The 18,527-nt window shown below is 38.2% G+C and overlaps 1 protein-coding gene across 4 annotated transcripts in view; it reads left to right on the top strand.

The window, feature by feature from the left end:
- The first annotated feature begins 247 nt into the window (after positions 1 to 247).
- Positions 248 to 18,527, top strand: part of LOC136845079 (serine-rich adhesin for platelets-like) — a 33,157-nt gene continuing 14,877 nt past the window's right edge. For 2 of the 4 annotated variants that reach the window (XM_067114911.1, XM_067114909.1), the window contains exons 1-9: positions 248 to 962; positions 3,916 to 3,962; positions 7,934 to 8,033; positions 8,925 to 11,727; positions 12,778 to 15,180; positions 15,743 to 15,868; positions 16,384 to 16,959; positions 17,961 to 18,077; positions 18,386 to 18,502. In XM_067114911.1, coding sequence (XP_066971012.1) covers positions 831 to 962; positions 3,916 to 3,962; positions 7,934 to 8,033; positions 8,925 to 11,727; positions 12,778 to 15,180; positions 15,743 to 15,868; positions 16,384 to 16,959; positions 17,961 to 18,077; positions 18,386 to 18,502 — 6,421 coding nt within the window. In that variant the 5' untranslated portion in view covers positions 248 to 830. Of the gene's footprint in view, positions 963 to 3,915; positions 3,963 to 7,933; positions 8,034 to 8,924; positions 11,797 to 12,777; positions 15,181 to 15,742; positions 15,869 to 16,383; positions 16,960 to 17,960; positions 18,078 to 18,385; positions 18,503 to 18,527 lie in introns of all 4 variants that reach the window. The other 2 variants (XM_067114908.1, XM_067114907.1) reach the window with 1 other exon arrangement.

Raw genomic sequence — 18,527 nt, 5'->3', positions numbered from 1 at the left:
AGAAAGAGTTACAGTTGCTTAATTTCATATGTAAAAATTTTCCCCATATGCATAACTGTAAGTGTTGTAATTTTTAAAATACTGTATACTTTTAGAAACTCAAGATATATTAATGTAGACATTGTTGGATGTTTTATATTTGCTACCTTTTCTTTATATAGGATGTTTTTTGTTAAAATTGAAAGGTCACCTCTAATATTGTATGTTACTCTTACAGAAACTGAAGTTTAGTCCTACAGCGATCACCCTGGTATTTGATGAAACTCAAGATTTCTTGGCCAATATTAAGATGCCTCGTGTATCTTACCTGAATACCTCCAATTCCCATATTCGTTTTCAGGATGCTCATGCAGAAATAAAATCCAGAAATTATGCTAGGGAGAGAACTCTGTATGTCATCTTTGGTGGGATAGAGACTGTTTTTCAGTTGAGAGCAGATCCTGATTGCAAGGCTTTCCATTGCCATTCACCATTAAATAGGATAGAGTTAGTGTCAGATGAGGAGGATGGATTAGCTAAGATGCTCATCTCTTGTGCTTTATCTCTAAAAAAGGAGATTGAAAGCATAAACAAGTGTAAAGTCAATTTTTTGCACGTTGCTTCCCGTTAATCTGAAGACTGTCGATGAATACGCTATAAGGGAACACCTCAGGAGATGCAAGCATCAAGCCAGGTATCGCCCAAAGGGGTCGCTAGAGAAGGAGAGCAGGACCCTAGCCCTTGCTGTGGATCGTTTCAATACCTGGGCTCGGTCAGATGCCCACGAGCTTGGACTTTGTGACTGGAATGTAGACGACATCTTTGCTGGGATTACAGTCGGCTCTGATCTCATGTTTTTGCCAGACACTGAAGTTGATGGTCGTTGTCTCACAAGGAAATGGCAGTCGCTCAAGACTGAAGTCATTACTGCGTCGCTGGAAAAGACATTTGATGCCATAGATCAAATTAAAGAAAACGAAAAGGTAGGGTTTTCATGTTGCTTGAATTACTTGTTTATATTCTTTTATAGTTTAAAATAACTGAAAAGTGTCTATATACCTCTTTGTCATCCAAGTCCTTTGAAGAACGTTTTTTGTGCCCAAATGTTGTTGGAAGATATCCCTGTCTGGTATTAACTTCAAAAGTTGTGAATGGACACTGGGGATTTGTAATTATCCTGATTGATGTGGGGAGAGGATTTCCAAGGGTTAGCTACAAAGTTTGCAAGAGTTTGTGAGGCTGTACTGTATTTTCAGATTAATGTAGTGGTTATTAATTAGTGATAAAGTAAATCCATATCTGATAGTGAGTGCTGAGGTCTGTGTATGTGATGATGACCCAAGACTCTGTAGTACAGGCAAGAGGAAACCCCAGAACCGGTGTATTAGTTGGGAAAATCTCTCTCTTCTCATAAGTTTTAAGGAGGAGTCTTATTAAGAATGCAACAGTAGAAAAGGAATAGTAGTCACTTCCCTACTTATGAATGAGTTTGTTCTTGACGGCCATTTGTTATCTTTAATTGCTCGTAAGTTGGTTTGTAAGATATAGTGCATAACTTTTTTGTTTACATTCCCGAGTTAAGTTAGGAGTCATAGATATACCATTTTCACTGTATTTTTAAATCATGCGTCATTATGAAGAATTAGTTTGGACATTAGAAAGGTAAAATAAAATTTAGATTCATACAACATTCGAAATTTAGTATTTTTCCATGCTTTGAAAGTTGCAAACTTGGAGAGAATATCTCAAGAGCAGCACCTGACATCGGAAGTTCACAAAGTAAACAGTGCATACTGCCGTCTGTTAACAAAAATACACGCTAAATGTTTCCTATGGGGATGGTAAATGTAGAAAATGGGAATTCGTCAAAGAACAGTTAGATCGGGAAGATAGAAATAAGTAGGAATATTTGATGAGTATGAACGATTATTCTTGTGATTGTAAGGCTGCATCCACACGATCGAACTTTGTTCGATGTGACGCAAGAAGCGGAGAAACAGTGGGCAAAGTTCTGTACAGGTTTTTTCATGTGATTATCAAAGTAACGAGGCATTGCGCATTGATAGTTGAGATTGGAGGATGGGTTTAGAGAAGTCGTTGTCTGACATACGAATTTACGTTGTTCATCAAAGTCAGTGAACTGTCATTTCTGTTATTCCCTACATTTAAACATGTCCAAGGTTTACTGATCTCACGACTTAGCTTTGAGATTGATAAAGTTATATCATCAGTGCCCATGACTTTGGGGTGTGAGAAGCCATGTATATAATAGTCCATTTTCTCCTACATCAGTCACTCTTGTTGCCATCAGCACCAGGCTCACACTGTTCAATTGTCATCATTTGGACACCAGCATAAAAACCTTTACCGATCTGTGCTCGATAAGAAGCAAAGTTCGATCGTGTGGGCGCAGCCTAAGAATAAATGGTAGTTAATTGTTAGAATACTCGGGATAATCGGGAAGAGGTTAAAGGAATAGGTTCTTCCTCATCCTCTTTTGTTCCTTGCAAATATTCTTACCAGCAGAATAGGTGCGCAGAGCAAAATTTGAATTTGTGACCCTGTCTGTTCGTATCTGAATGTTTGTAAGTAGGATGGTGACTAATGAAATGGAAAGAAAACTATAATGTGCACATTGTGTGTATGTATTTGTTGCTGGTTTTACTGGGATGGTTGTTTTGTACTGGTTCATTTTATATCGCATTAAAAATCTGATAATCATTTCATCTAAATCTGTGTGTGTGTGAGCGCATAGCTTATACAAGATATATGTTACAGCAATATTGTTATATATACAGTACAGTTTTACACAAAAATTTACAAGAACCTCACACAGTTATAAACCCATCATAAGCTGTGTGAGCCTAGGATATCATATATCATTGGTTGAAATATGAGTAAATGTGCAGTATACTATTATTACTAATATATGCACTTGGTATTGGTCAAATATTAACTTTATTATCAAAACTTGAGGTAGAATAATAGTACCTGATGCAAGAGAGAGAGAGAGAGAAAACCAAGTTGGTAATTGATATTTTTGTAACATATGTACAGTGAAAGAATTATGGGACTTTTGCTCAAATATTGGCTTGGGTTACAAAACCGCATATAGCTAACTGAAAATTTGATTGAAAGAAACTATTTCCACCTAGATTCTGCTTCTAACTGCTGGAGGCAAAATCTGCAATTAAAAAAGAAAAAAGGTATTTTAGTATGCACCCGTAAAAGCGGCTACTGCTTTAAAACTATTAGAGGTAAAGAGCTAAACTAAGTCTCATTTAATAACTAAAGAGTGTGGCAACAGTATCTGGAGAAAAAATCTTCAGTTATATGGGTTTTTGTAACCCAAGTCAATGTTTGGCAACAGTCCTAAATGCAATTGTGGAAATAATTATTGTGGTGTTTTTCATAGCAAGTTAGAACCTGTAGAAAACTAATTCATAAGGAACTCAATTTCTCAGATAACTACTTCTGTATTCATCCAAATGATGGAAGAGTTGGAATTTTCCTTTAGATTAGTCTTATTAACTTTTCATTAGCATAATTTGGAGCGGTGTGCTGTTTTTCTAGTAGTTTGCCATTACAGTAATGCTTCACTTAGCAGACCTAAGCTAATCATACTACTTAACTTACCAGCAACATCATTGATGGGTTTTTCCTAGACTTCTTATTTAGATCTGATGCATTTTTAGATAAACGTCTGAAGCTGAATAAGTCGTGTACAATTTAGTTTATTTTAGGAATTAGTTGGAATTCTGTAATCTGTGGGGTGATTAAAAATGTTCGTGTAGGATATATTAAAGGGGGCCCTTTTTTCTTTATCAGAAGCCTAGACCCCTTAGGTATCTAGTTTAGAGACTACTTTTATAATATATAATGAAAAATGATTGGTTCAAACTTGTAAATTTTATAGGATACCTTTAATTTTCTCAGGAGGAGACTTCAAGATCCAGGCCATCTACACTTACGCCCAATATACAGTGAGTATTTTTGTAAAAAGGATATTATTGGTTTGTAATGTGAATTTGAACGTGCAAGAGCTTATTGTGTATGTTGCAGCAGCAGCAATAGTAGTTTTGGTATCCTTTGTAGAGTGAAAATGTTTGCTAGTCCTCTTGTGAAGTGCAGTGTTTACAGAGTAAATATTAGCACGAAGACAGCTGAAAAATCTGATTTCTTGTACAAGGTCTTAAATCATATTATCCAAAGATATTCAGAGATATATGCAGTGATTTTATTAGTCCATCCACGTGCATTGGCATTTTGAGAGCCAGGACAAACGCCTTTTGGTTATGAGGTTACTTCCAGGTAATCTCCGTCTTGGCAGTTGCAGTGCTTGTGAGTGTCAGAGCTATTACCCAGGGGATTTAGGTTCTGTATTTTTGTCCATGTAACATTTTTTATGTTTTTTGTTTCATTGTACTAGTACATTGTTGAAATTTTTTCATTGTAAACTTACATTTATTCTTTTACAAGCTTAATTGCGCACGCTATGGTGCGCTGGAACCCGGCGCTGCACGTCATGTCTTCCCTACCATCCCACCCCAACCCGGGGCAGACAAACAGGTTTGCAGGAGGAGGGTGGATGTGTCATGTCTCCCCTACCCTGCTCCCCCACCCAGGGCAGACAAACAAGAAAGATCCACTCGTATTTTATTATAGATTATTATTATCATTATATTATTATTCAGGAGTAGTCCTTCTCTGAGGAGAGTTTTATTGAAAGCAATTTATTAAGCAGCATTGAGTTTATAGTCGTCTTTGTTTTTGGGTAATAATTTCACTGCTGCAATGGCTACTTAATACCTGTTATGTTTCAGCTCACACTTATGGGATCATCCTCAGTCACAAAATGGGATGAATACTGTGCAGAAGGGTACAAATAGTCATGGCTGGGTCGTCAGACCAGAGTTAGCAGAGAACTGTGCTGTCTTCATTCTGAGTGGTCAGTTGTGTCAGACGCTTCAGGTATTGAGATCTTTAGTTATGTTGGTTGAGGAATTCTGGTTTCTGCTGGAGTGCACTTACTGGTATGATGGCTTGCTTAGGCATGGCTTTGGCAACTGGTCTTGGGTCTCTCTCTCTCTCTGTCTCTCTTCCCCTCTTGTTGTCGTTTGGTGCAGGTGCATTTCTCACGTTCTATCCCCTCTTGAATTTGGATGGTGAAATTAAGTATATCTTAGTTTAACCAGACCACTGAGCTGTTAACAGCTCTCCTAGGGCTGGCCCGAGTGTTGTCACACACACACTCTCTCTCTCTCTCTCTCTCTCTCTCTCTCTCTCTCTCTCTCTCTCTCTCTCTCTCTCTCTCTCACTGGAGAATCAAGCAGGTTTCTCTTTATGGTGGTAAAGATTTATTCAGTTTCATAGGTGATACCATGTCTTGCACATGATGTATCAAACTTTTAGAAGTTACAGTTATAAGCTGTTGCTGTACACGACCTTCATGACCGAAGTCAGTTCCTCATAATCAGGTCTGTTTTGGTGCTCGTTACAGTGCTGTACTGATAACAGGTAGCAGGAGAGTAACTTGGAGTGCACAGTAGCCATCATCCTTAAACATGAATTGTGGCATACATCCACCAGGCTTGTAAATTTATAGACAGCGCTACTTTCCAAGGGCACCGCAGGGGTTGCTGTGTTCTTCATAACGAAATGGCTGGTTTTCATGCTTCTGTAGTAAGTTACGAGGTGGACTCCCTCCTTCCGTAGTATGCGTGAGACGGTTTTGTATTTTCCTTATGGCCCCTTTTTCCTCCATATATTTTTTATTCATCTTGCTTTATACTTCACAGCTTTGTGTTCAAGTCATTTAACCCTTAAGGGACGGGCTAAATATATATCAAGCACACCCCCAGACCGGGCAAACTTTAAGGTTGGCCAGTTTAAGAAAAACACATCATTGGAAAGAGGAAGATATGCAAATGCCAATGATGTAAGAAAAAAAAATTGTAAAAGTTTTTCCTACCTTCCACAGGAAGTTGAAAGTGACTATTCACAACCATGTGTAGGGCCTCTTTTACAAGACACTCGTAAAAATATGTTAATTTTACCAAGTTATGCATGTTTTTTCTAATATTTTATTTTATTTTGTAAAATTATAACAACAGCTCACACAATATCATAACAGATAAGACCTGTAATCAGTAACAAATTCTGAGTATATTTGTTGTAAAATATTTAGAGATTTACTGAGATGGGGAGATGCAGTAGCATTTTGTGAGGTATACATGTGTTTTCTGATATTTCTTTGCACTTTTATTTGCAAAATTACAGTTATAGCTGATGTATCATAAAGATGAGAGCTAAAAAACCAACAGCAGTCCCTTGGTATATTTATGAACAGATAAATCAAAAGATGTCCTTGAGTGGTAGAGATGCAATACATTCCCCTCTGAAATCTCAAGGCTTACTGATCTCCCGAGATCAGCCAAATAGTTGCCGTTAGTCATTTATGGACCATTTAAGTGCTGTGAACATACTTCCCACTAAATTTATCCAAACCGAATAGCACATAGTATTAATACTCGTATGACGATTCCCTTCCATTAAGTGTTAAAAAAGTATTGTACGAAAGGGTATTTTATTTTTCCAGTCTTTGTCTGTTAACTCTAATACTTTATCATTAATATTTATTTAAATTATTACTATTAGGCAGCTTATAAAGGTAAGTCATATATAGGATGCTCAGAATACTGTACATTGACTTCATATATTGTTGAGACTCGATTTGCTTCTGATACACATGCAGACTGAACTGTGGTGCGTCAGACCACGTGGCTCAGGTGATGCCAGTGAAGCACAAGTACTTGGTTGGGCGGGTGGTTCTGCAGCACTGCATTCATTTGGATTTGTAACGGACCAGGACGTACGGGAAGTATTGAGTGATGATAATGAATAACTGAATACTGTACTCCACATTGTACTTGATGTTTTGGGTGATAAGTCACAGGAATATGAGTGGTCGTAAAATTAAAGAAAAATGGAAATCGTTGTGTGTTTTTGGTGTTGACTTGGTAGTAGATCATGAGAGGTGTCAGAAACAAAGGACGAGTTTACTTGGGAAAAGAAAAAATGCAGAAAGAAGGCAACAGATTATATTGGGTGTACTTTACAGTATGTGAATTTTGTATATAAAAAGTGATAAGGAACAGAGATTCATGCCCATCATAATTATTAGGGCAAACTTTTTTGAAAATGTAAAAAGATGCAGGTGAATAAAAACGTACTACCACAGCAAGGGAACGCAGACAAACGTATGAGTTAGAAAATGAAAAATGGCATCAGATAAACTTTGACTTGTACAATATAGAAGGCTAAATTTGGTGTGGCAGAGGAGAGTGGTCTACACACAAACCCCAATCCTCTGCTCTTATTTATTTTATTTATTTATTTTTAATATTTGGTCCACACAAATCCTAATCCTGTGATATTACATTTTTGTTTTAAGAGTCTACTAAACTCTATCACCCGATATGGAGATATTTTTTTTTTTTTTTTTTTTTTTTTTTTTACACACACACACACACACACACACACACACACACACACACACACACACACACACATCAAAAACCTATTTTTGGAGTCGCTGTTTCGTCCTTTTTTTGTTTTGTTTTGACCAAACTAATATCAAAGAATTCTCTTCTATTTTAGTTGGTCTTTTCTGTCGTAATGATTAACATTATAAAATGATGGAGTATAATGGACTCAAAGATAAGAGGGCACTTTCCCTTAGGGCTGAACCCAGTTTTCCAACGTCAATTAACCTGCAAGAAAGAGAATATGCGACGGGCATCCGCCCTCTTGTTTACAAGTTAGGGTAACTTTATATGTCCTTGTTATATTAATCATTGCCTATTAGATAGTATTTCATCATAGATCCAGTATAAAGAATTATATAGTTTTATGTTAAGGGGAAAGTTAATTTCAGATCCCAATTTATTGACAGGTCATCTTGTAGTAAAGCTGAGAACCACCAGTTTGATCACGTGGTAATTGTTGTCAATACGTTGTATCGTCACATTCTTCAGGACTTTCAGTCGTCTCGTGTAAGTTGAAACCTTTGGAGTTTTTAAGTCTGTGAAACTGATGATAAAGGCATTGTCAGGAAAAGATTTGGCCGTATTGCTTATGGTAACTGAATGTGGTACTTTGATTATTAAGTTACAAAATATGTAGAAATCAAAGGATTTAAGTGCAGGAGAGCTTAGATGAACACATCAACATCTGATTGAAGATCCAGTATTTGAGACAGTGGGAAGGTGTTCTAGTATGCATGCTGTTTATGTTGGAAATGCATAACTCCAGTTCCATTTTTTCCTATATGTAGAGTTAAAATGTCTTCATTCATTCATTCAGTTTGAAGTTTATACTTGTCTTTCAATGTCATCACATCTAATTGCACTCAACACATTTCCATCCACACCATATGTCATCAATATCCTTTATATAGTCTCACACCAGTTCTGTCTTAAGCTTTGTTTTTTTTTTTTGGGGGGGGGAGTGTCTTGTCTACCACATAAAGCTTTTTCTCTGTACTTTTGTGTTTCACATAACTATATCATAAATTCTTGTTTATCTAGCCTCCTCCTCCACTTCCCAGCAACACCCATTACTAATTTCAGTCATTCCTGACCTACATCTGCCCAGCTTGACAGTTTTTACAACCACCTGTGTCCTTTATTCTTAAACAATGGAGGTCATTTCTTGTGCATCTCTCTCTCTCTCTCTCTCTCTCTCTCTCTCTCTCTCTCTCTCTCTCTCTCTCTCTCTCTCTCAGAACTTCTCTCTCTCTCTCTCTCTTAAAGGGGCAAGTCTCTCTCTTTTATTTGTTTTTTTTTAAGTTAAGGCTAGAAAAGGGCAGTAAGTGCCTGCTTGTTGGCATATGCACGTAGCAGCATTATTATTTTAAGGAATTTAAATTTCTCTCTTTCCTCTAGGTTACTGTAATTGGTGCTGAGCAGTTGAGTTTCAGTCAGATCCCAAGCTTGATAAAACAGCATCACTATGAAAAAAACAAGAAGGTTCTCTGGTTGCTGCCTGTAGGGATTTACAGCCTCACGGAGTTTTACCAGCATCCGTCATGCAAGCGTTGTGCTAGGCCCCTTCATGTGGTAACCCTTGGACGCAGTGGATTGCCATCAGAGGAATATATGATGAATCACAACCAAGATATGTTGCAGAAAGCCAGTACACTCGATCAAGTGTTACAGGAAGAGTTGGGTCCTGACGCTTTTGTTCTTTTTGTACCTCCAATACGTGCTGTTGTGGTGGTTAAAGAAATGTTCAAGTCGCACACGTTACTCCACAGGGTCTGTGAAAGGAACAGTGCATTTTGTGCCGATGCTGAAGTACTGATTGTATTAAGGGAGTACTACAATCAGTTTTGTGAAGTGTGGAAGAGTTTAGTCACGGGGAAGTTGAGTGCTCTTCCATCATTGTCTGTAATTACTAAGTACCAAATGGAAAATCAGGGACAGAACGTAGTGCCTATAGCAGATAATGAGGATTACACTTACGCTGTTGAAATATGGAAGGACATGCTCAAGGAATTTATTAGGGAATCTCTGTGCGCTGTTCAAATTGATCCTGAGTCCATTTCCACACAGTCTGACAAAGGAAAAAATATCTTGCGCAAGCCACCGAATAGGCAGTCCATCAGTGAATTTCAAAGTGGTCAGACCGTGGGAAAAAATACCCTACCTAGGCCTCGTAATAGACAGTCCGTCAGTGCAGTTCAAAGTGGTCAGACTACAGGAAAAAATACCGTAACTAAGCCACCTGCAGTTCAAAGTGGTCAGACCATAAAAGAAAATACCTTACCCAAGCCACCCAATAGACAGTCCATCAGTGAAGTTCTAAGTGGTCAGACCATAGGAAAAAATACTTTACCCAAGCCACCTAACAAACAGTCCAGCAGTGAAGTTCAAAGTGGTCAGAACATTGGAGAAAATACCTTACCCAAGCCACCCAATAGTCAGTCCATCATTGCAGTTCAAAGTGGTCAGACTACAAGAGAAAATACCTTACCTAAGCCACCTAACAAACAGTCCAGCGGTGAAGTTCAAAGTGGTCAGAACATTGGAGAAAATACCTTACCCAAGCCACCCAATAGTCAGTCCATCATTGCAGTTCAAAGTGGTCAGACTACAAGAGAAAATACCTTACCTAAGCCACCTAACAAACAGTCCATCAGTGCAGTTCAGAGTGGTCAGACCATAGGAGAAAATACCTTACCCAAGCCACCCAATAGGCAGTCCATCAGTGCAGTTCAAAGTGGTCAGACTACAAGAGAAAATACCTTACCTAAGCCACCTAACAAACAGTCCATCAGTGCAGTTCAGAGTGGTCCGACCACAGGAGAAATTAGCTTACCCAAGCCACCCAATAGGCAGTCCATCAGTGAAGCTCAACGTGATCAGACCATAGGAGAAAATACCTTGCTCAAACCACCAAATGGGCAGTCCATAAGTGAAGTTCAAAGTGATCAGACCATAGGCAAAAATACCTTACCCAAGCCACCCAGTAGTCAGTCCATCAGTGAAGTTCAAAGTGGTCAGACTACAAGAGAAAATACCTTACCTAAGCTACCTAATAGGCAGTCCATCAGTGAAGTTCAAAGTGGTCAGACTACAAGAGAAAATACCTTACCCAAGCCACCAAATGAGCAGTCCATCAGTGAAGTTCAAGGTGGTCAGACCATTAGAGAAAATACCTCGCCCAATCCACCTAATAAGCAGTCCATCATTGAAGTTCAAAGTGGTCAGACCATAGGGGAAAATACCTTACCCAAGCCACCTAATAGGCAGTCTATCAGGGCAGTTCCAAGTGGTCAGAAAGTTCCCCTAGTGTCAAACACAGAAAAAAATGACATGTTCAAGGCATTTAATACAATGTCTTTGAAAGGCGTTGAGACTGCTCAGATCTCCAGTCCTGCTTTGTTCAACACAGGAAAAGAGAAGCAAAACTCTGAAGGGATGTCAAGCACCAATGTGAGTAAAATTGAGCACATCGTTGTGATAGGTTCAAAAAATTTGTGTGCACGCATTGAAAGCTTACAGAATCAGTTTCCATTAACATTTATTTATGAAAATGTAGACTTTAGTGAAGAGTGCATTAAGAGGTGCACTGCATATCAGAAAAATGTGCCATTTCGTACAGCATGGATCATCTTGATGGATATATCATTACTGACAAAAAAGTCTAGCCTAGACACTCCTTGCAGCAATGCTCGGTGTCGAAATCCATTTGAATATGACGTATTAAAAGCCGATGTGAATTTCCCCTTCATGGTCCAAAAACTAAGAATTGTAAGTATGGTTAATGAAGTATTAGCTAATGGTGTAAGTTTTGCAATGAACCTTGTAAAAGAATTAACACCAGGGTCACTTGTATGCTTTGCGCCAATTGCACCACTTCATGGAATGATCGTCCAACCAGCCACAGCACATGATCGCATCCATGCTTTGAAAAGGCTTGGGCCAGACGTGGCATTATTACAAGGCACGTATCTTTGCTGGGTGCGATGCGCTAAATACTTGAGCAAAGCGTGGAAAAATTTTATGTTGGAAAATACTTCCCAGTGTGTCATCCATGATCTGCTTGTGAAATACTACCACAATCAAAATGTACGCTGCATAGTCCCTGTCCACGATGACAATACAGTTAAAGGGAACTCAATCCAAGTGACTCGGTGGAGAAACGTAGTTACAGAAATGATAAAGAAAATAGCGTTAACAGGAGGTAAGAAATCTCTCTCTCTCTGGAGAAACGTAGTTACAGAAATGATAAAGAAAATAGCGTTAACAGGAGGTAAGAAATCTCTCTCTCTCTCTCTCTCTCTCTCTCTCTCTCTCTCTCTCTCTCTCTCTCTCTCTCTCTCTCTCTCTCTCTCTGATGTCATAGTTAGTTCATTTAAAGGTGTTGTTAGGTTCCATTATATAGAAATAGTTTTTAAAACTTTTCATTTGTGTTATACAAACCATTTAATCTGCTCATATCAAAACATCAATTTTTGTTGGCCCAAAACATATACAGACAGTTCCCGGTTTACGACGGGGGTTCCGTTTTTACACCGCTTCGTAAACCGAAATATCGGCAAAAATCGTCAAAAATCCTAAGAAAACCATACTTTTAATGCTTTGGGTGTATAGAAAATTATGTAAACTACATTTTTATCAAGCTTTTCATAAAAAAAACTCCAAATTATGATTATTCTGCCGTTTTGGAGCCGTATTTCTTCCGTCAGATCGGCGTACAAAGCGTCGTAACCTTGGAACATGCGTCGTAAACCGGGAAATAATTTCTGACGAATATATTTGAAAAGCGTCGTAACCTCGGAACGTCGTAAGCCGGACCCATCGTAAACTGGGGACTGCCTGTACTGTAGTTTAAAAGTGAATTCTCAGTGGCCTACTTGCATGCTGCTACAGTAAGATTTTGAGTGGCACTTCAAAACGTGAAACCCTTGTGTCCAAGCAGTCTTTGTAACTTGTCAAAATGGTGTTCCTGTTAGTCTGTAGTTAAAAAACCATTTAGGAACTTGATTGCTCTATTTTTTTTATTCACTTTTTGTTTCCAGTTTACATGATTATTATAAAACTGAAGTGAAGAAATAACTCCAGTCAAGATTTTTGTAGAAGTAAAATTGTTTTAGATGCTATTCATTACTTTTTAATTAGAATCTTAAGATTCTGCGTTTTTCTACAACTTTTTCAGTTTTGACAAGTAAATATAAACTATTTTGATCTCAAAATACAACATATCCTCATATTTAATTTCGTAAATTTACAGGTGAATATTCCCATTCATCTTTGGGGCCGTTTGCTGTGCACCCTGTTAACCCAAAGCAAACTGAAGCCCCTTCTGAGAAAGAAGTGGCTAATGCTTCAGCAAGGCAGCCGCAAGCAAAAGCAACTGCTCAAGCTAAAGTACAACAGACAGCTGGCCCTGTTCTGCATCCTGCAAGCAATGTTCCTGTGGCCAGTTCATCGGAGAAAGCAAACAGAACAGCCAAAGCCCCTCAAGATTTAGCCCCTCTGAGAGTTTTATCTCCTAGTACCTCACAAGTTGGAAGTTGTTCAGAGAGAGTCACTGGCACTGATGGTCCGTCAAGTGCAGCATCAACCACACCAGGTGGTGGTACTGGGAATGCAGTTGTTAATATGAATCAGTCAAAAAGTGGTGGAATAGTGAGCACCCAACCTGTTACAACTGTGAGTGGAACTAGTCATGAACATTCATCATGTACAACTGCTGCTAACAGAGGTGTGTCCTCTGATATTTCTCACAAAGCACTAGGTTCTGTATCTCCTATAACTGCCAAAAGGAAACCTAATGAACCACCAATCATACAGCCAAAAACTTCTAATCAAGCATTGAATAAAGATGTTATAAATACTGTTGAAAGCACACATGGCACTAGTGGAATGAAAGATTCAAGGGATGTAAGTGGTAAGACATCAAGTGTAACCGAAAGGCCACCATTGGAAGAGAAGCGTAAAAATGTATTGAAGTCATCAAGTACAGTTCAAGAGCCTCATCCACTTGATAATGAAAAGGAACATAGTGTGTCTTTATCTAGTCTGAAGACTTGTGAAAATGCCTTGGGTAGAAAACAAGTGTGCGAAACTAATGCTGTTCAGTCAAGTAAACCAAATAAAAACATTGAAAAAATTATGTTTTGTTCAACGATTAAGACATCAGGTAAAAGCCCTGGAAGAAGTTCTAATACTGTAAGTGTTGAAAATGAGGCTGCTACTTGCGTTGCTTCGCAAGAAAATGCCTCAGTCATAACAGAAACTTGTGAAACACCCCCTGAAAAACCAGTGCCAAATAAATTGACTCCTGAGAAACTCTGTAATCCAAGTGAAACACCCCCTGAAAAACCAGTGCCAAATAAATTGACTCCTGAGAAACTCTGTAATCCAAGTAAATTGTCTTTGTCTAAAGTTTCACTTGAAAAACCAGAGGTGACCTCCAACTTGTCTCCTAAAAAATTGCCTTTGGAGGCGTCTGAAAATGTTACAGTGTCTTCAGAAAAATGTGGGGCATATGTAGTCTCTCCTAACACACTTGGCAATACTGGAGAAAGTGCTATTGCAGTAGAGTCTGTACCCTTAGATAAAGGTTCCTCCAAAATACCTTCAGTACCAGAAGCCACTGACAAAGACAAAGATACGATCTTGTCCTCTTCTAACCAGAAAGCTCCTGATGGAACTGTGGCATCACCAACAGATGATACATCCCAAGCCAGGCCATGCACTGGAGCAGTGCAGGATGATAGTTCTTCTATAGAATTAAACCAGAGACCAAATACTGTTGTTCCTACCTATCCAAATGGACAGGATTTGCCTGCTAGTATACCTAAGGATAAGCAGTCTTCAAAAAGAAAACCCAGAGCAGCTGTGGACAGTGTGTCCTCTGATTCTGAGCCAATAAGTAAAGCTTCCGTTGTGAGAGATAAAGTTGTGTCTGGAGATACAAACATGACGAGTTCAGTTTCAACTGCAGTTCCTGATGCTTCCGTAGTTGACACTTCAGTGAAGGTTTCTAATTCAAAAGCAGTAAAAGAAGTCCAGACATCTTCTGCTAACATAGTACCTTTAGCAAAGGAAAGCTGTTCTAGGGCAAGTTCCCCAAAAATGGGAGGAACTCATAATGTAACCTCAAAGCATGTACCTTCCTCGGTTGCTCTTGTGATGCAAAGTAGGTCAGGGTCTCCATCGAGTGTAAATACACTGGCAAAAATACCTGCCCCAACTTGCATTGTGCATCCTACTAAAGTGGATGGTAATGTTCTTTCTTCTCACAAGGGCACTGTAGCCGAAGCACATAGCTCTCCAAAAACCAATTCAGTGACGACTGCTATTCCATCTGGATCTGGGAAATATACTCTGGCAGTTAAAGATCATGGTTCTGTACCTTTAAAGATGGTTTCTCTTAATGAGGGAATTCCAACAGCTGTTGTTACACCAAAGATTAATCTTCAAAAGAACTGCACACTGGCCAAACCTAGCTCGTCAAAAGTGGAAGAATCCTTGATCGTAAAAGACCCATCAAATCAGACAACATACGGATTTGTATTGACAAACATACATAGAAGCATAAAGGATGAAGATTTGAAGGTCCTTTTGGGAGCTTGTGGACCTGTCCATTCCATGCAACGCCCAACGAATATTCTTGGGAAACCTGCAGGTAATGTATTTTTCACAGAAGTCCTTCACAATTGTAATAAAGTAACTGAGGTAATAAAATCTTAATTTATTTGAAATGTAGCGTAAGTTATTTATTTTTAATTTCTTTTTGACCTCATTATGAGCATTTTCATTGTTTAGAAATAAGAGAAAAGTAGTATAGATTCTCTTGCAAAGGCTTTATTTTATTTTGCTCAATTAGTTTGTTCCTTTGTGTTTTTTATACAGGATTTCATTATTGCAAAGTACCCTGTAGGGGGTAGTGCCGTCAGTGCAACTCGTGTGGTGCACTGTAGGCATTACTTAGGGTTCTCTGCAGCGTGCCTTCGGCCCCTAGCTGCAACCCCTTTCATTCTTTTCACTGTAGTCCTTCATATTCTCTTTCTTCCATTTGATTTTCATCTCCTAACAACTGATTCATAGTGCAACTGTGAGGTTTTCCTCCTGTTACACCTTTCAGATCTTTTACTGTCAGTTTCCGATTCAGCACTGAATAACTTCAAAGGTCCCAGTGCTTGGACTTTTGCCTAAATTATATATTCAATTCAATTCATTTATTGCAGAGTATTGTTGTGTCAAGTTCCTAAGCCATGATGTTGCACTGAGAGCAAAACAAATGTTTAGTGCAGTGATACTAGGTGGAAATCCCTTAGAAGTGAAGGACCTTGGAAACTATGCTGAAAATTCAAGTAAGTTCATTTTAAACCAGCTGTCAAGCACCATTATTGGAATGTACTGAGTAACCAAACTTTCATAAAACAATAAGTCATTCATTGAACACTTGAGTGTTTTGCATTGCATTTTGAGTCAATTTGCATATGTACTTTAAAAGTCAGTCAGTTGTACTTGAATTTTGTTCACCTTGTTTTTGTACATGACGTACATAAATTTTGATGGTGAGGTCTGGATTGTTTGTTCCGAAAGGTTTCCAACTTTGCCATGATACTAAGAAGTGTTTTCAGCAATTAGCTTTTTGTACTACTTCATGAGTGGCAAAATGTCTAGAAGTCAAGCTAAATAGGAGTAGTAATAGTTATATGTGTATTTATTGTTTTGAGGCATATAAGTTCTTTTTGTATTTCCCTTGGTTTTAGGACAGTATTGTATAATTTGCTGGATATTGACTGGAAAATTCTTAATTTATATTAGAGCTAATTTTTGTGCACACACATGTGTTGCCTTTACACATTTGTTTTATTTCCAGGTGAGAATGCCTTGCAAGCTGACAGACTTCTATACCATGAACTGGAAAAGATAGCTATGAAATGCAAAGTGAATTTGAGTTTGAAGGATGAAATGTTGATCCAGTACAGTACTCAGGAAAGGCTAGAAGGTGATCAATTGCCAAACCCCAGCAACGGAAGCTGCTCAAACAACAAAGAGTATGACAACATCAGCTTGTCGAGCGTCAGTCTTTCAAGCCTTGAAGACTCAGACCATGACAAGAGCGTATCTGGGAGTACTGGAAGGAAAATATATAGTAAAAGAAAAGCAGAAAAGAATGTAAAAGGTTGCCAAAAGGCGAAAGCTGCTGCTACCGCCAGTTTAAAAGCTACACGCTCCTCTTCCGCGTGCAGAGCAGGTGGTCAAGGACTTGATGCGTCGAGCAAAGATGTGCACAGGCCACAGAAAAGGAGTTCATTTTCCAGTAAAGAAACAGTGAATGACAAAATTGTTGTCAAAGTTTCAAATCTTTCTGATGTGATTCCTTGGGAAATCGTTGATCGTCTACTCATGGCTTGTGGGGCTTTGGACAAAGGGGATTTTGAGGAGACTTCGGGTAAATTATTTTCTCTTTCCCTCACCTAAAGTAATCCATTCCATTTATGGTATTTTGTCAGAGAAATTATTATGTAGCCTTCCGTACCCTAGAATTAAAATCTGGTACTTGAATAAGCCTTAAAGTAGGACTGGCCACTATTAATATATTATCATTTTACTAGTGATTAAAGTGTAGGATGACTGCTTTACTTGTTTGTTTTGAAAAAAAAAAAACTTATTTGACAACAAATAGCACAGCTTTCCAAGAAAAAAGTTAACAGTTGCCTCAATAGTAGGTAACACCCCAACTTACCAGACTTCTGTACCTATCACTTACATTTTTTTTTTAAGCATTGCTACCATTATAGATGTTACATTTTTAAATAAATCTCTGAACTTGAATGATAAGTGTAAAATAGAAGTTAGGAAAGGTTTGGAACTTTCAAATTGCTGTTACCAGTAAGATATCAAGAAAATATCGAAGTTCAGGCTGTAGTATGGGGTCTGTGTTCCTTACGACTGTGATTTCTTGTCTTCCCCCCCACCTTTCATAGTCACTTAAAGCCTAATTTTTCTGTGTTTTGGTTAGTTATAAATGATTTGTTTTACCAGACCTCTGAACTCTTTTAGGTTCTTCTCGGGCTGGGAAAAGAATGGGGAAAGAGTACATAAAAAAATTAAGTAGTTAACTAAATAAATAAATAATAATAAAAGGGGAGGAAAAAAAAAAAGAGGGTGGAAGATTATATTTTACTTATTAATTTAATTTTGTTTAGGAAGAGAATGATATTATTAATTGAAAAGTTATTACCTTTGCTAGAATATCCTTTATTGATTTATTTTGTAAATAAGTCTTTCTTTCATGATGCCATCTGGGACAGTCAATCAAGATGTGTTTGATTGTTACTGGGATGTTACATCTTTCACAAGTTATTGGGTTTGTGTGCGGAGTTGACATCAGATGTTTCTGTGTTTTAAACTGGAGTAAGTCCTTGCTGAATAATTTTCAATTGCCTCCAGGTGCCAAAGTCTACTGGTTCCCAACATACAAATCTGCATTGCTGGCTGAGGGTCAGTTGAAAGGACTGAGGCTTTTGGATAAAATACTGAATGTAAAGGTGATGTGTAACAAATCAGGTAAGACCCCTTGTGTACCTATTTGACTGTGTACAGCAGTGCTGAATCTATTTTGCCATTATATTAACTAACAACTAGGGAATGAGGTTTTAGTGGATTTCAGTGTGGAAAAAATATAGCATATGCTTCATTTTATTCAAACTCCATCTCTGGAAGTTTGCCTTTAAAGCAAAGAAATAGGGGCTATGATTACTTGAGCATAATATTTAAAATATATATTTAATTTGGTTATGATTTTTCATCTCGTTTTGATGGTCAAGCAAATTCACAGTGAGCAGTTAGGGCTTGAGTACTTGACATTTTTCCAGATGGAGAACCAGTGTTGAGCTTAGATGAAGAGATGAAAATTCGCAACCACGCTCTTCTTGTACTTGGGGACTATGAAAACATCATGGTGTCCGTTGCCAAAACAATTGCAGAATCAGGTTAGTTTTGCCATATCGTAATATT

The sequence above is a fragment of the Macrobrachium rosenbergii genome, chromosome 13 (genome assembly GCF_040412425.1).
Source record: "Macrobrachium rosenbergii isolate ZJJX-2024 chromosome 13, ASM4041242v1, whole genome shotgun sequence".
NCBI lineage: Eukaryota > Metazoa > Arthropoda > Malacostraca > Decapoda > Palaemonidae > Macrobrachium > Macrobrachium rosenbergii.
Note: the sequence above shows the minus strand (reverse complement) of the source record. Positions and strands in the feature narration are given on the sequence as shown.